Source organism: Phacochoerus africanus, chromosome 11, assembly GCF_016906955.1.
Source record: "Phacochoerus africanus isolate WHEZ1 chromosome 11, ROS_Pafr_v1, whole genome shotgun sequence".
Lineage (NCBI taxonomy): Eukaryota > Metazoa > Chordata > Mammalia > Artiodactyla > Suidae > Phacochoerus > Phacochoerus africanus.
The window spans coordinates 52,063,539-52,086,717 of NC_062554.1; the positions used below are offsets into that span (position 1 = coordinate 52,063,539).

Consider the following 23,179-nt stretch of genomic DNA (forward strand, 5'->3'; position numbering starts at 1 on the left):
GTCCCACGTGGACCCTCGGCCCCGCAAGGCCAGCGGATGGGAGGAAGGAGCGCATGTGCAGGAGGAGGCGGGTGAAGAAAAGAGGGAACTTCCGGAGATGGTGATGGGCGCACACGCACGGGGTCTCCCCCAGCATCAGGTTACCAGGAGCTTCTGTGCCTGAGTGAGCAGAGAAGGAAACTTAAGCCCCTGATGAAAAGGCCTCCTGTTTTGTTGCAGGAGAATCCCCCAGAGGGCAGTGGGGCAGTGCCCTCGTGGCCTGTGGTGACCCCAGAGAGGAGGAGGGGCAAGGGCCATCTGTGTCCTCAGAAAATTGTTCCCGTGTCTTCTGGCCCCTGCCCCACAGCTCAGCAGCCGCCTGACTGAAAACTCTACCCAGTTTGGACGGTGGTTGTTTCTTGGTGCAGACTGCTCTTAGCCATTGCTCTTTACGCCTAGGTAGGGCAGCTCTCCAGCTGTTGCAAATATTGCTGGACAGGGACTCTAAAATGACCCAACCTCCATTCATTGGACAGTGAACAAAAGAATGCAGACCAAAGAGTCCTCTATTTAGTCCAAATCCTCCTCACTGAGATACCTGTGCTTTGCCTTCACGATGACTTTCTCATTCGTGGAATTCGGTTACCAAAAGACCCAAACCCGAGGTGGAAGGGAACTTGTTGCCCCTAAAAGGGTAGAAAATCTGCAGCCAGACTCTGCCCCCGGGCTCCCCCTTCTGGAGGCTTCTGGCACTACAGCCTCACAGCGGTTTGCTTTTTCCCATCCAAAGAGCATCAAAGATTGACGTTCCCTGGAAGGGATCCGGTCTTTAAGACCCACTAGGCCCGGTTCAGAGTTACCCCGTCTGCCAGAGTTCCAGGAAAGGATGAGCCTGGACACCCTTGAAATATCAGTATTTCCTTTATCCCCTCAGGGTCCCAAAGAAAGAGATTCCACACCCAATTTAATCTCAGAAGTCCTCATTCTGAAAGTTCTTTCTGATGTCTCAAGGAGTCTTTATCCTCTCCCACTACCCTCTCTACTTTCTCGGTGATATCCCACCTCTCGGACAAGCCTCAGCCATGATACTAGGCATTGGTTCCCCTGCCTGCAGAGTGAGGCTCCCTTCAGGGCTCCTTTTCCAGCCTCTTTGCAGAAGTAAAGCCTGGGTCTTGGCGCCCAGTGTGTGTGACATGGGGTGACCCTGAGTGCTTTCTTTGCAAGGACATCCTGGCAGTCCATCTTCTTAAGTGAGGCACAAGTGGCGAAGTTCAGGTAGCAGCCAGGCCAAGCGGAATTACCTGTGGTCACGGCCTTTTCAGCACAGGACAAGTCATCCCTCCCTATGGCTTCCCACTGGACCCTCTATTCACTTTCTTCTTCCCTGCTGGCCCAGGACATCCCTCTTTGGAGAGAAGGCCTTGATTCCTTTCATCTATCCCTCCACACCTGCAGCACAATTCTTTACATGTAGTTGACACTTGATAAACATTCATCAAATGAATGCCTGGGTTTCCAGCGCTTTCTCATGTGCACTTCAGGTCAAAACACTCCTGGTGATTCAGAGGCAGGTCAGCCAGAGCTGATCTTTCCTCCTCTTCCTGAAAAAGAACAAGACACACACTCATGCACACCCCACACAGGGCCCAGGAGACCCTCCCCTTGACTTAGTCCTCTCTCAAATACCCTTAAATCCCCACAGAATTCAGGTATATGAACGTTTTGGAAGGTCTCAAGAGGGGGTGGTGGGAGGACCTCAGGCAGGAAGAGGGTGGAGCCTGAGAGGAGGAAGGAGGGGAAGAGGGAGAGTCTGATGTCAGCCTCTCAAAGCTCATCAGTGCCCTCCACCTAGGAGAAGGGCAGGCTCTGCACCCACGGAGGTCCTCAGGTGTCCCTGTGTCCCATGAGGGAGGGACAGGCCTGTATCAGGCAATTAGCCATGGTTTCCAGCTCCAAAATTTTCAGGGCATCTACTGCAGCTAAACAGCCCTCTCAGCATTCTGGTTTTTTGGGGAGGCACTGCCAGGCTCTCTCCACCATGTTCTGGTTCAAGCAGAAACCTTGAGGCCAGTAGGGGCAGCTTGCTTACAGGGCTTGGGGTTGGGAGGGCATGTGGTACAGTAGAGCAGACCTGAATGGGGAATCTTGATGTCTTGGTCCCATCTCTGCTTCACGAGCACTTCCCCACACCCAGACACACACTTCCCTCCTCTGTAAGAGGACCATTTGGCTCTGCCGGCTCTTCCGGCCCCAAGTGCTATTGAACTCGGTTGAATACAGGCTAAGCAAAGTCTTCTTGGTAGAATGTGCAGGCAACAGCCATGTGGCCGTGGTCATACGCCCAAGCTCTTGGAAGTTCTTTCCCTTCCCAGAACACCTCCAAGTGGTGGCCCCTGGGCTGCTCACTCTACCCTCCAGTCTGAGCAGGGGACCAGCGCCCCACGGCCCTACCCACCACTAGGGGGTGTGGTGAGCACAACTGGGAGGGGTTCGTGGTCTGCTTGGAGACGCTGAGGGCAGGGACGGAGGATCTGGAACGGTGAAGGGCCTTCTGCCCTGGGAGGTTCCAGGAGGCCTGGGGAAGGAGAAGCACCCTTGTCCTGTGGGATGTCCGTATGGCCTCCAGTCCCCCTGTGCTGCCACCAGCCAAGCCCCCTCCCCATCTCCTACCTCTCTCCCACCCCTACCAGGCCAGACCTGGTGCTGAACAAAGCACGGCTGAGGGCGCACAGGTTGTTTTACATATGATTTCAATATTGTTTCCTTCAAGTCAGAATAGCACAGCAAGCTCCTGCACACCCAGCCTTCTCTCCTTAACTCTCATTTGTCACCCCAGAGGGCTTGCAGCCCTTGCTATATCCTGTCATTCCTGGTAGCCTGGCCTGGGGGCACATCCAGCAGGCTGGTCCCCGGGGCTCCCTGCGAGCAGCTATTAACGGTGCGGCCCCCTTTCTCCTGCCACAGATCCTCCATGTGAATCCATCCCATGATGCAACATGCCTCCCCAGCCCCCGCTCTGACGATGATGGCCACGCAGAATGTCCCTCCCCCACCCTACCAGGACAGCCCGCAGGTGAGTGTGACTGACCGACGGGAGGGTGTGGTGGCCTTCCCATGGGTGGAGGGCAGGGCCAGGTCTCCCTCGGCTGTGTCCCGGCCACTCTCTGGGCTCTTCTGCCAGCCCTGGGAGGCCTCTCTGAGAGAGCCCAGCAAATCCAGACCCCTGGAGGGATCATTGCCCTTAGTAAAGCACCGAGCTCAGATCCTATGGGAAACTGTCACCAGCATGCCAGGAACACCTAGTCATGGTCTCTGCCACCCGCCCTGCTTCCCACTCAGAGCGGACATCAGACAGTCACACTGAACCCCTCACTCGGGGAGACCCAGGTACAGGTGAATTGGGTCTGCCTCTGAGTATCAGGGGACGCTGCTTGATTAGGGGCTCCTTCGTACCAGATGCCCTATTCACGGTCTCCGCCTGCCTCTCGGTGGAATCTCCTTTCTCTTCAGGACCCCCCTCGGCTTTTATCCAGAAAAAGGCCAGGACTGTTTTTCTACACCCTCCCACCCTTTCCTCTGGTTCCCAGTTTCCATCCCTCAGCTCAGACACAGCAGTCCCCCAAGTCTTTCTGAGACTCCCAGCCTGGCTGCAGCTCCTGCAGGAGGCACCGGCTTCACCCCGTCTTCCTGTTCTCGCCTCTCCTCCTTCTGGAAACCTGGGCAGCCTCTGTGGGTTGGGCTCCTAGCATCCTTGAGACCAGTCACTTCTGATCTTTGCTCCGTCAGTGTGCACCTCCTCTTCCTCCACGCTTGGCTCTTGAGACCCAGAATTAGTCATGAGGCTGTGGGTTCACAGAAGGCTCAACCTTTTCACTCTCCTGTGTTCTCTGCCCTGGTCTCTCAAGTCAATATTAATGCAATTATTATTTATTGAGAATCTGTAACGTGAAATGCAGCTGGCTAGTTTATTCCTTCATTCATTTCACAAATGTGCAGCGAGCGACTACTGTGTGCCAGGCGGTCATTCCTAGTCTTTCTCAGTCACTGGTCTTTGCCTCTCACCACTATCCCTCACTCATTAGCCTTTCAAACATGGCCGTGCTCCTGGACCACGCGGCTGACTCTGCTGCGTGGAAAGGACGTGAAGATGCAGACCCAGGGTGGGCAAGGCTTCAGCTCACATTAGGTCCTCTGACCCCGACACCCCCAGCCTGGTGTGAGCACACGGTGGCTGCCCTGTCCATCCTTCTCATCCCCCCACGAAACGACCACTTTAGAGGATGTCCAGCATGTGGACCACCACTGACTCTTCTTGCAAAAGTCCAGAAGCAGTGACCTTAAGGCACATTGTCCCCACCCCTACTCCTACATGTCAGCTCCTTTTTCCTTCCTAGGCTCTCCCTACCCTGCCCTCAGCTTCAGCAGACCCTCTGCTCCTGTCAGGAGCTTTCTTCAAATGACCATGGGTTGGACTTGGCATTAGCACAGATCCTCTATTTGAAAGCTTCCAGGGGTGCAAGGAAGCCAGGGCCTTTCCCTCTACAGTCAGAACGAAGGACAGAAGGGAGGCCTGGACCAGGGAAGACCTAGGAACCTCAGGACCATGATGGAAGACAAGCACCCTCCTTCCTGGTGGAGTAGACCCACCCCCATCTGTTCCCCAGGGTTTGAAGAAGAGGCTGGAACATTGGCTCCATTTCTTTTGTAGCTAGATGCTGCTCTTCAGGCTCCATGGTAGGAATAGGAACAGCAACCGGGACACCACCTATCTTTAGCAGGTGGTGGGTGCAAAGGCTCACACCCCATCCCCAAGGCTTAGGGACAGACCAGGGCAGGACCACGAGGTCAGAGAGCACCAGACTGGCACAGCTGGCGGCGACTGCCTCACTGCCTCTGGCCCCACCTGCCGTTTTGCCTTCCTGGGCAGCTGGGAGACTTTGGGTTGGTGGGGATTAGCAAGAGAGCTGCAGCAAGGGCCTGTGTTGTCCCAGAATGCCAATCCGGGTGTAGTTAAGCAGAGGAGCCTAATTAATCCATCCCAGCTGCTGAGGGTGGTGGTGGAGGTGGGGCTGTAGCCCCAAGGTACTCAGCCCCGGAAGCCACCACGGAGCTGCTGTAGCCTTTTAGGGGGAGGAAGGGAGACTCCAGTTCCCTGTCTAGGGCCTCAGAGCAGAAGCCCAACTCAGGGGCTGTCCCAAGGCTCTGTCCTCTGAGGGTCCCAAGAACCTCACTATAGTCTCATACTATATTCTCATGCTGTGTTCTCGCCACAAGAACCTCACAAAACCACGTTTACAGCAAAGGATAGTTTGCCTCAGGTAAGCCACACATCTCCTTGGAACCAGCAGTCCAGGAATGAAGTCTCTGTGTCCACTGTAGAGTGATCAGGCCAAGGCCTGGGGTCTTTATGGCCTCGGCTATCACTGGATTGCTATGGGCCTTCCCTGAGCCAAGCTGATTCCCAAGGAAACGGGTCAGGGTGAGGTATGGGGTCATGGGGAGAGCTCAGGGCAGGGATGGAAGGGGTGGGATGGAGGAAGTGGGTGAGGACCACAGGACGAAGCCTTCTGAATCACAGGGAAGGGCCATTCTTTCCACAGTGCTCAACTTTGAGGCCAGTTGGCTTTGGAGCGGGGGTCCTTCTCCCCACTCTTTGGGGCTTCCAGGAGTAGGTCCCACCTAGGAGTGCCTTCCACGTGAGTTTTCTGCTGGGGAACTTGCACTGGTCTACCTGCCTTCCCTTTATGCTCTGGAGGCTGAGCCCCCTTCAGGGAAAGCCCTAGTCCATTGCCCTCGTCCCACTAGTCACCCTGGAGAACCAGCTACTCTTAAGCCGGGCCTAATAGGAACATGGGCAGGGCACACAGGAGAATCACTTCCTAGACAGGGCACTCTGGAAGGGACCCCCTACTTCCTCCTCATTCCTTCAGTTCTAATCTGATGATTTTTGGACCTGGTCTGCTTCGTTTCCTCAAGGCCTGGACCACTGGGCACATCTCTTTATAAGCTCCTCAGAAACCCAGTTTCTTCCACAGGCAGAAATGGACAGTCTCTGCCACACAGTCCCCCAAATGAAAAAGGAAACGAGAAGCAGGGCCCTTCCTCTGAGACCCATGCAGTCATTTTAATAATGTTCCCGTTGTGCTAAGGGCTAGCAATACCGAGCATAATCTATTCAAATGCACAAGAGGATCTCACTTTGGAAAATTAGGAATCTGCATTAAAAAAATTCCCAAGCCCCGGACCTTCTTTATAATAAATTAGAATTTTTTTTTTCAAAGCAAGTTCTTAACTTGGCAATTTCATTTTTGAAGTTTAGGGAATAAAGTTATTAAAAAATGCGGGAGGCCTTTTTTCCCTCCCATTTTAGTCCAGAAGTAGTAATGGTTATGGCCCCATGCTGTTTGGGCACAAGCCAAGTGATATAACTGTTACAGCTTCTGGCCCCTCAGTTCTGTCCCAGTCCATCCTGGTGAAACTCTGATTCCTTGTAAGGATGTCACTCTGTGTTTTCTGTGCACTAAAGACAGATTGTAAGTTTAGAAAGTACCAAAGCAACAACCCACTGGAACACTTCCTGTGGCCTGCTTCCTCCTTCCTACGGCTTCCTGTTAAACTCTGTCAGAGTCACAGCACCCTCTGCTGTCCACCTCCATACCTCAACTCCAGTGTGATGCACCTGTGTCCTTGATCCAGACCCTCACTTTATGCTCTGGGAGGCAGGGCAAGTCATGGGGGAGCTGTGGAATTCTAAGATGATTGTTTAACAAACCCTCATCTCCAGGGAGACCTGGATACTAACTAGGTGTGTGGTCCCCCCCATTCACTTCCTACATCACTCCCCTCTTTTTCCATTCTTTTGTATCTCTCCCTCAGCCTGGCCATCTGTCACCTGGACCTTCCCAGCTCCTCCTCACACTGCCCCAGCACACCCACTGAGACTAATGGGAATCCTCAAAGTAGAGTGGCAAATATCACTGCAGTCTCCCTCCAAGAATTTTTGTGGTAACACAGTCATCCCTCTGGGTATATACCCTTCATCCATGCACTCTCTCCACCTCTGAAATGTCATCAAGGTCTCCCATTTCCTGTAACACTCCATAGGCAACATCACCCACCAAGCAGAGTTCTCCCTCTTTGGCTCCACCAGCAATTTCAGGAAACCACTGGATTTACTGGAGATGGCAGTAGCTTCCCCACCCTCACTGCACACACACACACACACACACACACACACAAATTCTGCTATCAGCAACTTCCCCCTACTCTTTGTCAAACCCAGACGTATACCTACTGTTCCACAAATACCTCTGCTCTGGGTTTATAGGCAAGACAAATATTTTATCTGGTCTATTTGTGTATGTATTCAATGTTTAGTATTCTTCTGTCTGTGTGTCCCCTGCATGTTGGCTGCATGAGCATTTAACTAGAAAGCAGAAATCCTCGTTGGTTTCAGTCTGACCCACTAGGCACAGCCGCCTATGAATATGGGCTCTCGCTTACCATTTTGGATTAGGAACAATTGATATGCAGGTAGCGAGGCACTTATGTAACATGACTTATGATGGGTGGTATGGAAAGGGTTTTGCAATTCACCCAGGATGCTGCCACATTATTGACCAGAGGGAGGCAAGACAGGCAAAGTCAGGACTCCCAGTACAGGACCAGTGTGGGAAGCTGACTTCAGAAGGAAGTCAAGCATTTGCTTGAGACCCTCCACTCCCTCCCTCCTCCCACAACCCTCAGAGCCAGGTGAATGGCGTCCAGGACCGAAGGACACTATGCCGGGAGATGTGGGGTCAAGATGATGCTGTCCCATGAATCCCACACCCAGAAGGCTAAGGCTGGGCCAGCCAGGTTGGGGAGGGCATCTCTCTTGCCCCCTGAGCACCTTCTTTCCCTCCCTATCCCAGCATCCTTCCCCCTCTGGGTGGAACCAGGGAAGCAGACATCTGGGGAAGCTGGACAGGCTTTGATCAATCGTTAGGATCCTTAGGCTGATTTCATTAACTGGAGGTGGAGGGGGCATGGCCAGACCCGTACTATGAATGCCCCTCACCCCACTCCCCCTTCCAGGCCATGCAGCTGGGATGGCAGAAGCGGGTTCAGATGTTTTCACACTTTCCATTCCTCTCATCCCTTTAAGGGCTGGAGCCCCCTGCCTTGCAGGGCCTTCTGCTCAGCTGCCGGTCAGACACATTTGCTCTGCCGCAAATAGAGTTAATTCCACCGCTTTGAAAGTCCCCCTAAGCCTTTTCTGTGGCTGTGATTGACGGCCCCCTCTGCCCCTGGGGCCAACACCCAGGGACCATATGGGTGACCTGCCTTCTCTCACTTTGACTCATCAAAACCCGCTCCTCTCTTTCTTTTTTTTTAAATTTTCTGCTGGGCCTTTCTTCTCTTTGTGCACAGTGACCTCTCTCCCCGGCCTGCTTGGGCCACCCATGTCTTTAAACTGGACGTGTCCCTGAACTCCAACTCACTCGGACCTGGATTCTTGGTTGTAGCAAAGGGTAAAAGAGCCTTCGGGTCTGACTGTGGGACCTTTATGCCTCACTTAGGTGATGCTGAACCATCAACTGGACTTTGCTAGAAGAAATACTTACTCTTGTGGCCCTGCCTAGGGTTTTTATTTGATGAACCTACCTGAAATCTTATATTTACCAAGTACACAGACATGTTATTGTCTATCCCTTGGCCTCCAAGCAGGATGAGTGCTCTAAACAGCTATAAAAATAGTTAATGGCCCAAGCAGCCAAAGCTTAAAATAAATCAGGGAACAGGTGATCCGTCAGCAGCGGGCCTGAGGCACTGGAACCCTTTGGCCCCCCTTTCCGGTCGATCTTCTAGGAGCTCCAATGTCTGCGTGGCTTGCGGGAGGGGGATGGGTGAGCCCGGCAGGCAGTGCGGGTTGTCCTTGGAGTTTGCGGAGGAGGAAGAGTGGGGTGATCCAACTCAACGGGGTAGAAGTTCAGAAATCCTTGGCCTGTCCCACTCTGCAGCTGATGAAATCTACAAATTTGGGCAAGTAGTTGCAGTACTATTTCTTACATTCACTCAACCATATAATAAATACCAAGTGCTTTCTGTGGGTCTTGCAGACACTTGTACTACAGGCCAGGGGTACAAAGTGAATAGTTCCCACCCTAATGGAACTTATATTCCATTCTGGGCCTTTCTCCGTTGGTAAAATAGGAATAACTTCTTCCCTCCCTGCCTCTTGGGGCTGTTGAGAGTGTGGACATGAACAGTACAATGGTGTTTTCCAGCTTTCTTTCACCCATGACCCTGACATTGATTTTTCACTCTATCTTCTGTACGTCTCTGGTAGCCAAGATTGGATTGAACTTTAATTACTCCCCTTTTTATTGAGAACACAGTGGGCATATCAAGTATGTGTTTCTAGCTATAAACATCCCCCTGCCGACCCAACACAAACACACACACCCTAAAGGACTGTTATACAGAGAGGGGTCCTCCAGAGATGGACTGAAAGATGGGGAGCAGACAGTGCCCAGGAAAGTACACCAAGCTGGGATGTGAAGGGCTCAGATCCCAGTCTACACCCCCACCCTGGCAGTGCCGGCAGGGCCAGTGGACATTTTCAAGCCTCATTTTGTAAACCAAACCCTTTTAAATTAATTAATTGATTAAGACTCCCATTTTACACTAAGTAACTTTCCCAAAGTGTGTTCTGCCTGGTCCTTCCTGGAATCAGAATGTAGGTGGCCCAGGCCTGCTGGTCCAGGAGCCTCTTTGAGCTGAATGGGTCCTCCCTGGCCCTGCCACCAGCCCTTCCTCCCCGTGAGCCGACTGGCTTGGGAGATATTTGGAGGAGCCATGGTTGACTCCTCTGCATTTTGGATCAGTGAGCCTTTTAACACATCACTCTTTCATTTCCTCATTGTCAGTCATTCAGTCATTTAACAAACACACTGGGAGCCTACTGGAGCTAGACATGGTGCTGGGAGCTGGGAGCCCAGTCCACTCATGGAGATAGACAAATGAGGGCCCTGACGTGTTATAGGTGACAAGGTTGGATGTACCTGCAGATGCGGCAAGGGTCAAAGCTACCTGGGACAGGGGGTGGTGGAGAATTGGGAAAGGCTTCCTTGGAGAGGTGATGTTCCCTCTAACTGAGTCCTGAAAGATGGGTAAGTTTACACGTGGTTAGGAGGGAGGCAGGGTGTGGAAGCGTGGACACATCCTGCTGAGGCAGCCGTGGGAGCAAAGGCGTGGAGATGTAAATCATTGGCGTGTTCAGGCAACCCCATGCAGGAGGATCTGCCAGGGTGCAGGGGAAGAGGGGCTGCTCTACCTGGAGACAGACCTGGTCCGTGAGCAGGTACAAGCCTGGGGCGCCCTGCGGCCTGCGCCCTCCTCTACAAACCATCAGTTGTGCGTCTTCTGCCTCCCACCTGTTGAGGCCAAACCTGATATTTACTAAGTGGCTTCAAGCCCTGACCTCCTCCCAGGTCCTTGGACTCTCTCCTGGTTGCAAGGAAACCAGATCTGGCCCTGCTGGGAGGGCCAGCTCCCTGCCAGCCCAGCCCAGTGCTGCTGAAGCCTCAGCGGCCCCTAGTGGGCCAGGCCTGTGCAGTCCCCAGGTTCTCAGAACACAAAGCTTCCCTGGCCTGGTGGGCAGGCCCTGGAGATGGGCAGCCCCACCCTGACAGATCAGAAGAGAGTGTGTCCCTGTAGGAGGGGTGTCTGTGCTGAGTCATGCTGGGAAGGCGCAGGCTAGGGTGCCCAGGTTTTGCAGAAGAGACCCTTTGGGAGGTACATGCCTGTAAATGTCACAAAGAACAGGGCTGTGTGGGAAAAAGGGTGTATGTAGGGGGTCATGGGAGGTGTAGGTGCTGGGGTGTCTGGGGCAGGGCGTGGACAAGCAGTAGGGTTTGGATTCAGAGAAGACTAACAAAAAGAAGCAGTAAAAATTCTTTAGAGGAGTTCCTGTTGTGGCTCAATGGGTTAAAAACCTGACATAGTGTCCATGAGGACTCAAGTTTGATCCCTGGCCTCTCTCGGTGGTTTAAGGATCTGGCATTTCTGTGAGCTGTGACGTAGGTCACAGGTGCAGCTCAGATCCAGTGTTGCTGTGCTATGGCATAGGCCAGCAGCTGTGGCTCCGATTGGACCCCTAACCTGGGAACTTCCGTATGCCGCAGGTGTGGCCGTAAAAAGGGAAAAAAATGCCTAGAAACCATGATTTACTGAACCCCCATAGTGTGCAGCAATGCAGTCTCACATGCAGTCTCATAGTAGACCCCAAAAGAAGTATTATTAGTGCCATTTTTAGCTGATAAGACTGAGGCTCAGAGGAACTATGCCATTTGCCCAAGGTGACATCTCTAGTGGTCCCCTTCCATGACACCACGGCCCCTCTCCCCATGCCTGAGCCCATGCCTCACCCACTACCTTGGGTGCTTATGGGAGAGGGGGTTCCTCCAGCAGGGCCAGGATCCCCAAGACAGCACATGTAACAGAGGCAAAAGTGGTCAATTTGAGTGTGGGATGCAGGTTGTATGGATTATGTTAAGGATAGCAACCAAATGCAGAGTATCTATGAAGGCCCCCACTTTGCATACATTATCTTGTTTAACTCTGACCACCCTGTACCTTAAGTATGGCTTCCAATGTATAAATGAGGACCCTGGATCAGAAAGGTTGAATAAGTGGCCCAAATCACATCAGTGTCCCTAGCTCTAGGCTGGATGCCCACCACTCCCCATAAATGTATGGTCAGGGACTGTGACTTCTCACATTCAGGATCAGAAAAGTAGATCTGCAGCCAAAAAGTATCGTTTGGTGGGAAGGCCCACCCAACCCATGCCAGTCATCCCTGTGTCCCACAGATGCTGTGAACACTCTCAGACACTGGGGCTACAGCAGTAAACAGAACAGACATGGCCCCTGCCCTCCAGGATCCTACAATCTAGTGGGGGGAGAGGCAGATGAGCGGATGTGGCCAGATGGTGTACTCAGGGCCTGGAAGCCTGATCCGTGATGGCTGCTCAGCCCCATACACCTAAGGGGACAGCACTCCTCATGACAGTGGGGGAGGAAGGGGACATTAGTGCCATTTCACAGATAAGCAAACTGACGCCCCAAAAGGTTACATGTCCGAGGTCACTCAGCAGCGAATGGCCAAGGCGGGATTCCATCCCCTTGGATGCCAGTGTCTTGTGCAGACTTCCTCCATGGGGTGCTAGAAAGACTCTGGTGTTGTCCCTCATCTGAGTCACCTACTCCCACCTCCCAGGACCAGATGGGAGGAGCTCTGCGTGGCTGACTGCTCCTCAGGTCCGCACACCCTGAGCCTTGAATGCAGTAGCTCTGAGCCTCTTTTGATTAAGGAGCCACCCAGGCCCTTTCCCTGGAAGAACCAGTGTTTGGGGATTGATCTTCGAGATCTGGTGGGGTCCTGGGGAGAAGAGGGCCGACAGTGAATACGGGAGAACTAGGGGGAGAGCCAGGGTCTGCGCTGGGATGTAGAGCTCCACTTGACGCCAGCTCCCTTTCTCTTCTGCCCCTTTCCACTCAGGGCAAGAATCTTCCTATTCTCCCCTTCAAAGAAAAGTAATTAAATACAACCATTCCCATGGTGCCGTCTTGTCAGAAAGCCCTTGGTTCCTGTCCCAGCCACAGCAGAAGCTATGATCTCCAGCAGTTTCTTCACTGCTGTGGGCTTCTGTTTCCTCCTATGTAAAGTGGGAGTGACACCATCCCATGGCATGAGATTGTCGTCGGAACACAGCCTGCCCATAATTGGGAAAGGGCGATGCTTAGCAAAAAGGAAAGTATTCCAATGTCAGTGAGGGCGACTGAGGCGGGCAGGCAAGCTGTGCACCATGCAGCCTCTCCCGTTCATTTTCCTGGTCAGACTAGACTGTCGGAGTAGCTGGATCTCTCAGCCTCTCCAACTTCTGCATTCCTACACACACAGCTTACAACCTCCAACCCTTCCTGTTGCAGTTCAGGATTGAGAACGGGGCGTCAGGAATGTTCATCTCCGGGTGTTTCAATCAGAGAATCTGGGCAGGGCTCTTTAGCTCTAAGCTTAATCTAGGGCTGGTTCTAGCTAGATGATCAAGAGAATCCCAGTGGTCAGGGCATCTGTGGGAGGCAGGACGGAAAGGACCCTGGGCTAAGAGAGGCGACTGGAACTGTAGAACCCTGTGTAGGTTCTGGACACAGCACCATAGCTCCAGGCAGGCAGCCCCCACCCCCACCCCCGGGGATGCCACCACCCTTCCCCACGCATCCGTTGTCATCCTGTTCTCTTAATCCTCGCAGCCTGTCCAGGGCTCTCTTTGGAGGAAGGCTAAAGTCCTGGAGTGGCTGGTTTGGGGACATGCCAAGTGGCCTTGTGCAGTGTAGTCTCTTCACATGCCAGATCGAAGAGAATGGGAGAGAGTTACGTGGAAGGAAACCCTGACATTAGTGGTGTGCTGATAAATAATTTAACAACCAGCTCCCTGGGTGAGGGTTGGGAAAGGCCTTGATCTGTAGCATTTGCCAATTCCCGTGGTATGATTGCTTCCACCATGGCCAGTTTCAACCAACTTGCAAAACTCCTGAAGATGTATCAGTTGGCTTTCGTAGGCTAGAACAAAGGATCTCTGCCCTCTGTCCATCCAGCCTCTCCCTGGCTTCTGCTCTTCAGGTGTGCTACCCAGAACCTACCCCCCAAAACCTCACCACACACACACCCACCCCCACCCCCCACCGCCCCCAGCCCTGGGACAGCTGCAAGCCTCTTTCTTTGAGCTCCAGTTCTTGAGAAATGGATGGCTCTCGCTAGAAAAAGAAATCTATTTGGAGATAAGCACTCATTCTCCAAACCTGGAGGAAATGCAGAGTTTGCTGAATTGGCCCCCAAGAGCTAAATAAATTTGAATCATCGTCCTCCTCAGACCCTCTCTGCTCTCTTCTCCCCCATCCCCTGCTCTGAGCCCCAGAAACCACCTCTCACCTGGGACCTCTTGGGATGCTGGCAAGTGACTGCTTCTGACTGATGCTTTTCTCTAGAACCCAGCAGGGCTTTCCACCCCACCTTTCCCCAAAGTCCTGCTTAGATAGAGGGACATGAGAGGAATAGGAGCCCCTCCACTCAGCCCCCTCTCTCCTAGAAGCTTATCCTCATAGAAGCCCCTGGTGGATTCCTTCAAGGACACGAGGAAAAGCCCCTTCATGCGCAGAGTAGAGCAGAGCAGAGCATACCAGCCTCCTTTATACTTTACCCTTAAACAAGCCACGCACTTAGCTGTGCATTGCCCTATAGAAGATGCAATTTCTGGAAATCTCATGTTTGATAACACCACCACCCTTCCATCTGAGAAGAACTTTATAGAGTTTCCAAAGCACTTTTACACACTAGGCATCATCTAACCTGAGCCCCACGCCAACCCGATGCAGTGGGTAGATCATGAAAGCACCCTCTCGGCCTCTGAGCTGTCACTGGTGGAAGACACTGGAAGTCACCTAAGCCAATCCACCCAGCTAGAGCTTCCACCACCTCCACAGGAGCCTCTGCTTGGCCTTGGCACTGCTGAAAATTCACCACTTCCGGGAGGCAGCCCGGTCTAACCTCTAGAGCTCAGAGGCTTGGAAACTTATTTGGGTTGAGGCCAAATCTGCCTTTGTGTTATACAGACTTAATTCACCTGTTGTGGTTTGACCCTCTGGGTCACATAGAAGAGAACTGATACAAATTCCTCATTCAGATATTCAAAGGGGGCTCTTATGTCCATTTCCTCCCCCACCCCAAATCTTTCTTAATATTCCCAGTTCCTGCAAATAGTACTCAGAATCCCTTCAGCAACCTGGTCAGCTCGCCTCTGAGTGTAATTTCCTGTACCTGTTTCAGCTTAGTAGGTAGACTAGAAGTTTTGCATGAGCTATGCCTCTGCTAATATGTCCTCACAGAGCATCTGTTTAGGTTTTTTGTTTGTTTGTTTGACAGACACATTGCACTTTGGATGTATTGAGCCTGCTGTCAACTAGAACACTGCTGCTAAACCACATCTCCCCTGTTCTACACTTGTGTTATCAATTTGGGGACAGGGGGGCAAAGTGTTAGAAGTGTTAAATTCCAACTTATTAGGTGCAATTATTTTATTAGATTTAGCATGCTGCCAGAATCTGTAAAGATCTTTTGTTTTCGTTTGTTTGTTTTTTCCTTCTTTTTTTTTTTTTTTTTTTTTTTTTTTTTTTTTTTTTTAGGGCCACACCCGCGGCATATGGAGGTTCCCAGGCTAGGGATCAAATCGGAGCTGTTGCTGCCAGCCTACACCAGAGCCACAGCAAGTCAGGATCTGAGCCACATCTGCGACCTACACCACAGCTTACGGCAATGCCGGATCCTTAACCCACCGAGCAAGACCAGGGATTGAACCCGCAACTTCATGGTTCCTAGTCGGATTCGTTTCCGCTGCACCACGATGGGAACTCCTGTAAAGATCTTTTGGATCTCAGTTTCCTCCCACCCATAAATTTGTTGAGCATTTCTTCAGACCTCCTATAAGCCACTGATAAAAATATTGAAGAAGAGAGCTGAGGAGAAAGCATGTGGCATCTCCTTGAAGCTCTCCTTCCTCTGATGTCTATCCTTTAATTGTCATCCTGGGGGGAGGCATCCTGATCCACACAATTGTCCATCAGCGCACATCTCTCCATATTTTCCACAAGGGATATAATGAGAGGACCTTGTTGAGGTCATTTCCACCATCCTTACTGACCACATTTCCCTGCTCTGCCAGTTCAGTAATCATATTAAATCCAGAAGTGAGCTCCACTGTAGCAGGATCCATCCTTGTCACCCCAGTGCCCAGTTCGTGGCAGGGACTCAAGAAGTATTGGGAAAAATAATTGGTTGCATTAGTGAGTGAAAGAAACTGGCCCAAGTCAATGTGAACAATAGAAGTATTTGGTTTTTCCAATTCTACCTCTTTCTGTACTTTGAAAATTAGAACAGAAAATTTTCTACTTTTTTCCTTTATAACACCTTTTTAATACTCATGAATCCTAAAAGGACAACAGTCTGCTTACTGATAAGCAAGTAGGAGCTTTGGAAAGTTGAGGGATATGCTCAAAGTCCAAACGCTGTTAGAGGGGACAGTAGGAGGCAAGCATGGTACCTTGCTGGCTTCGGGGTCCCATGATGCTCTGTCTAGCCTCTGAGGCACTGAGTTTGGGAAAGTTTCCCCAGCTCAGCCAACAGTGACAAGGATATTTCTTCCTAACAAAAAAATGATGGGGACACAGTACAGTAAAGCAGATATATCTCCTTTATAGTCTCATTAATTCATTGATTTAACAAATGTTTGTTGAGTATTGTCCTGTGCCAGGCTACTCTAGCCCTAGGAACACAAATGTAACCAGCATTTTTTTTTTTTTTGAGTTTAAATTTGAGCTGGAGATGGGAGAAAACATAACTTAGCAAGTAGGTATATAGAATATGGTCAGAATAAGGGCTAGGAAATAAGGTAGAATAAGGGGATAGCAAGGGGCAGAGGTGGCTGTATTTTACTCTGAAAATGTGGCATCTGAACAGAGACCTCAGGAAGAAAATGGGACAGCAAGTGTTTTGGGGCCATTGGGCACAATCAATAATCTGCTCATGTTCATGGAAATACAGTACTCTTTCTTCCAGAAAGCAGGGACCTAGATCATATGATGACCTTTCCAGCTGTAAAATATCCGATTCTTTCAAGGTACATTCACTCATTCATTTTCTCCACAAATACTAATCATCCACTGTGTCAGCTGGGTGCTGTGGCTGAAGGTGCAAACAAGGCATTAGCTCGGGAGGCAGACGAAGACGGCAAGTCCAAGGGCACAGGGGTGAAGGCCATCAGGCGCTGTGGACAGTTGGAGGAGGGGAAGAGTTGAGGCATATTGCCACACGTGACATTTCAGGGATCCATTTAACTACGGAAAATAAAATAGAAAAGTGTTAAATTCCATAATGATGGTTACCAAAACATTTGCCCATTTAACCATTTCTTTAAATGAAATCTCATACTATTGGAAAGTCCAGTATATAATATTTTTTTTTAAAAGGTGCTCTGTTTGGCGCAAACTTGGGGCCCTAGGGGACCTTCAAAAACATGTAACATAGGAAGAAAACTACCACCCTAAATATTTGTTATGGTTAAGAGCAGAAATCTGTTCATTTTCAACCCAAACCTGCTTATCTTCAAGTGCCCATGTAAACCAAATTTGGAGAACATTCAGTTATCAATCAAAACCATTGAAACAGTTACCTCTGGCTTGCGTTCAGTGAAATAAACCTCTGCCCCATTGAGAACTGACTCGGCTGTTTTCTTTCCCTGCTCTTCAAAGTCATCAAATCAAACGTAACACTGCCCAGTACAGCCCATGTGACACATAAGCATCATTTAAAGTGTTCGTCACTCTGGGTTTTTTTCTTCTTCTGAGCAGAGGTCACCACCTTAATTAGCATTAAGAACTGCCACTTTTAAATTGAGCTCACTTCAGCACTACCTGGTTTTGGATGGTCCTAAGTTGTTCTCCAGAACTTTCTTTTTCAAAGAAATGTCTGCTTTCTTCCCACTGTAGCACATATACAAATGGACGCTCATTACACATTCATGATCCTCTCATACACATCCTCTTCCTCACAGTTCCAGCTGGGGAGCCAGCGGTCCTGGCCATACTCACCCACTGCTTCCTCTCTCTTCCTCTGCAGATGACCGCAACTGCTCAGGCCCCCTCCAAGGCCCAGGCTGTCCACATCTCTGCACCCTCAGCTGCTGCCAGCACGCCTGTGCCCAGCGCTCCCATTGACCCCCAGGCCCAGCTGGAGGCCGACAAGCGAGCTGTGTACAGGTAGGAGACACTTCAGCTGTTCGCAGAAGCCCCCACCCAGCCTCAGGGCCAGCTCAGACCTGAGAGATATGAATGCAGACCAGTGGGTGGCAGCGCTCCCGAGAGCGCTCAGCCAGCCCTGGTGGGTTGGCTTCAGCTTCTTGGGATTGTCCAGTGAGGGAAATGTCTTCCAGGAGGACCCCTTCCTCATCCCAGCTGTGGAGATGGGCCCTCCTAACAAGCAGCAGACCCTCCCCTCAGCAAGCAGGCAGCTGCCTCGGCATTGTCCCTGCCCCACCCTCCTCGCCCCCAGGGCACTGGGCCTCTGATTGCACCACCTAGAACTTGGTTGTGAGCAAACTTGAGCATGTCTGAAAATCACTGGGAGTGCTTGTTAGAACACATATATCTGGACTCCGTGCTCAGAAATGCTGAATCAGTAGGTCAAGTTGTAAGGAAGAGGAATATGAATTTTTAAAAAGCATTCCAGGTGAATCTAATGCAGCTGGTGCTTGGGCCATACATTGATTCATGGCCGTCTTCGGTTTTGGGGCAATGGGGGTTGTACGTGACTGTGGGTTCTGGTGCCCCGAGATGGGCAGTTTGCTAAGAGCAAGAGGCTCTTCCTGTTTAGCTCAGTATCAGCTCCAGGCACCCAGGGCCAGGCCCTGAATGTTGCAGAGGGTGGGAGGGGCTCAGGGGCCTTGGAGGCTGTGGAAAAGACACAGTCCTCTGAGGGCAGAGCTGGATGAGGCCACTGTAGGGATTTCGATCATCATTTTTTGGTGGGGGACCCACACCACTAGGAAAAGATGCCCACGTCAGCCTCAGCATTGAGATCAGGCCCTTGCTCACTTTCACTCGTGTGGACGTGTATGTTCACAGGTGTCAGCAGTGGGGCTGACCCCTGGCTGAGCGCACAGGGCAGCAGGCACTGGTGCCACTTGCACTTGGAATGGCCCACCAAGGTGAATAGGAGGATGGATGCCTTCCTCCCTCCCCCCAGTGACAGTGGCTTTATGGTAATGGCGGTAATTACTGCCGTTGTTATTGTTATCGCTGGCATTATTTTTAGTTACTCAAATGAGCTGAATGCCTCTTAATACCAACAATTGGGAGTCCAGAGCAGTGGGCCCTGATCCACAGATCCTGACCTGGGGTCCCTCACCTGGTGGAGGATAAAACACAGTGCCAGGGCCGCATGCCACCCAGCGCCCAGGCCCGGCCCAGCTCCTGCGGATAGAGCTCTGGCCCTGAAGAGCACTGGGATGTGGTCACAGAATCTGTTGGCAGGCCCTAAGGAGGAAACTAGCTCCCCGCCCCCAGCCTGGCCCCGGGCACTCCTGTCCTCCCTTCCCTACTTCCTTCATGCTTTCACTGAACCCTTGTTATTACTGTGCTGGGCTTCAGGGTAAGAGGAAAAATTACAAAGGTAGCATCTCCAGAAACAGATACATAAACAAGAAACTAAGACCAAGTGTCAGAGCTTTGACAGAGAGGGCTTCACAGAGGAGGCAATATTCAAGTTTGATCTTAAAAGGCTGAGTAAGAGAGTTCAGCCAGAGGAGAAATGGGGGGAGGGCAGGCACTTCCAGGCAGAGTAGAGCCTGGGGTGCTCCCTGAGGGTCGGTGACCAGAGCAGCTGGAAGATGAGGCTGCGCAGCCACTGGTCACCTCACCTGTGTGGTGGGCTTGTGCCTTGTGGGAACATAAAAAGGAAGAGGAGAGTGACATGGCCTCGGAAAACTGTCCGGTAGTCTGATGACTTGGGCGTACAGTCATCACACCCATTTCGATCCTTGCTGTTCAAAGTGTGGTCCATGGACAAGCAGCCTCACATCACCTGGGAGCTGACTGGAGATGCAGAACCTCAGGCTGGATTTCTGATCTGTGCTTCGACAAGATCCCAGGTGACTCTGACACCTTCCCAGACCCCAAGGGGCAGGGGCCTGTAGAGAGCACAGCTCTTAGTCTAGAAAGAACCCCAAATTAGTGGTGAAACCTAGACTTGAGTCCCACCTCCTTCTCATACTCATGTCTCTGTCGGGTTGGTATCATGATAGAACCAGTCAGCAGTCTGGCAAGAATTGGGAGATAGCCTGTGTAGCACCTGGCACCGTGTCTGGCACAAAGCAGGCAGTTCCCTGGTTCCCACCAATGGGATCCATGTGCTCCACAGTTCTTCCCTGGATGCCAGGCCCAGCCAGGAGGGGGTCACCTCCCCAAGGAAGCTGCCATCATGATGTTACCTGAGCATGGAGGCCCAAATCTCCCTTCAACCAGCTTGTCTCACCTTCACACCTGAGTTTTACCCTCTCCCATGGGGCTGGTCACCTCACAGCCCATGGCCTTTGCACAAATTATTCCTGCAGCTGTCTGACCATGAAGAAGAAATCCCCGGCCGGAGGCCACCAAATGTGGTCACCCAGCATCTCAGGACAACCAAGCTGACCCTTGCTTGGTTCCTTCCTCCAAAGCCCTTCCTGCCGCGGGGGGGCCCCAGGGCGTCCTCATGAGGCCACACCTCTCCCATTAGTGCCAGCCGCCCTCCACCCTCACCCTCTGCAGCCCCTGCCAGGGGAGGGAAGGAGCCCCGCCTCCTGTAGGGTCGGGTAATTCTAATTAGATTTGCCTGCCTGGGGCAGCCTGGCTGCTCCAAAGCACATCAGGGAGTCGGCATTTCATGTCAATAAATGTAACCAGACCCTTTCCACGGAGATTAGTGCCCAGCACTGACTTTTGGGAGCCCCCGCATGGCCCCTCCCAGAACTACCGAATAATGGAGGAGGGGGCCCTCCCTAGCTGAGCTGTAGGCATGCAAGGACAGTGTGACAAGAGGGAGGGAGCCTGCCAGTGCCCCTGAGGTTTTATTTGTATATGAGGATGTGTTAATGAAATGTATTGGTTCTTTCTGATGTGGAAACTGTGTGTGTGTGTGTGTGTGTGTGTGGTGGGGAAGAGGGGAGGCAGGGTCTGTCTTTAATTGGATCATACCAGAGCATCATCTGGGCTAATCAGCAAGGCAACCGGGAGCTTCCGCTCAGATTAATGATTGCCGTCTAATCTGAGCAGATCCCATGATTGGGTGCACATCGCAGGTAATTGTGTTTGTGGCCCAGGAGCAATGCTGAGAGGGGTCTGCGGAGGGGAGACCCCCGTGGAGTGGGGACCTCAGTTTTGGACCCAGCTCAGATCTCTCCTTTCCCAGGCCCACCTCACCTCTGGGGCTTTCTCCCAAGAAGTTGAAATTTAGCTTGGACCACACCTCCCCACCCCTCCACGATGCTAGGCTGGACTGTGTTAGGTGCTGCCTGGAACTTGGGGGTGAGGTTGCCAGCAGCAAGAGAGTGAGGTTAATCCAGCTTTCCCTCTCCCTCCTCCCCTCCACTCTCCTTCATTCCCCTTTGAAGTGAGTGGGTTCCCATGGAAACCATGATGTCCTGGGGAGCAGAAGAGTGGCAGGAGCTAGGCCTGGCCAGGTGCTGTGGGGGAGGAGGTTGGCTTTGCTGAGACTGCACTGCTAAGGCTTGGTTCCCGCCCCTTAGGCTGAAAACCTGTCTGAGAACCCAGGAAATGGCCTGCCTGGTGCTGCAGAAGTTACCTCTTAGTGACAGAAAGTGCTGGGCTGGAGGCAAGAGCAGTGAGAGAAGAGTGGGGGCAGTCGTGCTTTGCTTCTTCATGAAAAATGCTAGGGCACCGAGCTTCAAATCAGATGGAAAGGGGGAGGTGGCTGCAGACCCTGGATTTCTCCTTTGTGGCATTATTCACATTTGAGTGAATGCTGTTAATATTTGTCCCGTTTCTCCCACCAGATCGTTGCCTCCATGAGGGCAGGATCTATGCGCTTTCATGGATTTATCCGCAGCACCTCACACAACACCTTGTTTGGATGAATATGTGCTAAATCAAGACTTATTGAATGGATTCCTTAAATAGACGAGGCAGGACCCGTACATATACCCTAGTCCTAGGCAGGTGTGCTGGCACACTGGCCCTCACTGTAGCATCTGCCGATTTCATGGTGTAATGGCACCCACCATGGCCTGATTCAAGCTACCACTGTGATGATGCTGAACAGAACTGGGAGGAGGTGCATACAATTGGCTCTTGCCAGCCTCAAGTACAAACCTCAGGCAGGTTTGTCCTAACAGCACCGTTATAATCAACTCTACCAAATGGTTTAACTCAAGGCATGAGCCACCGTCCTGCACTCCTTGGTCCTGTGGCTGTCTGGCTGACTCCTGGGTTCTAAATTTGAAATATTCTGTCTTGATGAATTAATGCCTAGAACAGTGCCTGGCCCGGAATAAGCACTTTATAAGTGTTTGAAGTTGTAGTTTTTTACCTGAACCCCAAGGTAATGAATTTTCTTCTTCCTGGATTCTACCTAGTTTTGTCCAACTCTTACCATCTGCTCAAGCAAAGCCCCAACTTCACCTTCTTCAAGTAGATTCCAAGGCTTTCCTGGTTGAACCATTAATGGGCTCCTTGCTGGCAGCTCCAGAAACCCTGCATCAAACCAGGCTTCTGACTCCTCTGTAGTTTCCAGGCTGTCAGAGTCTCGGCCTTTCCATGTAGCATTTGTAGTTCTTTCCGTCAGTCTCATCTCTGTAGACCACGCTCAGAGCTTCTGTGCATGTGGGACGTAGCCTGAGACAGCTCACTTCTAGTTTAAAGCAGCCCGCGTTTCTAAAGCTCTGTGGATAATACGTTTGTCCCTGTCACATGCAGACTGGATCCTTCTACAATCCACACTTGTTTAGGGAAAATCAGAACAGGGCAGCAGGCAGTGTTCAGATGGCTCTCTTGAAACCATCCTTCTAAAGGTCACTGAAGTTCAGGCTTGGTCCTAATAGACCTCTAACTAGAGGCACAGAGACTGTAGAACAGCTGTGTGGGCAATAGAATGGGTTCTAGAAATAGACATGGTGCTACTTAGCTTGGTCACCTTGGGCAAGTTAATCTCTCTGAGCCTGTTTTCCCAACTATAAAAAAGGAAATAGTCATAGCTAAACTAAAAAGAGATGGTATATGATAATACCCAACACAGATCAGTGTTTGCTGTGTGAGCTGAGGTGGGTGGAGGTGTTTTAAACAGCAGGGGTTAGCAGGTGTCCTCTTGGCCTGTTCAGCATATGAAGCGTCTAGAGCATTCCCAGAGGTGAAATTCAGGCTTGGGGACATGGCCTGTGAACCTAGATTGCCTGGGTTTACATTCTGGCTCTAGCACTGGACACTAAACCTTTCTGGGCCTCAGTTTCCTCATTTATAAAATAGAACTAAAAATAATGCTACTTCTTTTGTTTTTTGTTTTTTTGTTTTTTTTTTTTTTTGCTTTTTTGCTTTTTAGGGCCGCACCTGAGGCATA

At 51.4% G+C, this 23,179-nt stretch overlaps 1 protein-coding gene across 4 annotated transcripts in view; it reads left to right on the forward strand.

The window, feature by feature from the left end:
* Positions 1-23,179, forward strand: part of PKNOX2 (PBX/knotted 1 homeobox 2) — a 306,559-nt gene that overhangs the window by 224,609 nt on the left and 58,771 nt on the right. For all 4 annotated transcript variants that reach the window (XM_047751952.1, XM_047751951.1, XM_047751954.1 and 1 more), the window contains 2 exons: positions 2,944-3,052; positions 17,693-17,832. In XM_047751952.1, coding sequence (XP_047607908.1) covers positions 2,966-3,052; positions 17,693-17,832 — 227 coding nt within the window. In that variant the 5' untranslated portion in view covers positions 2,944-2,965. The remainder of the gene's footprint in view (positions 1-2,943; positions 3,053-17,692; positions 17,833-23,179) is intronic.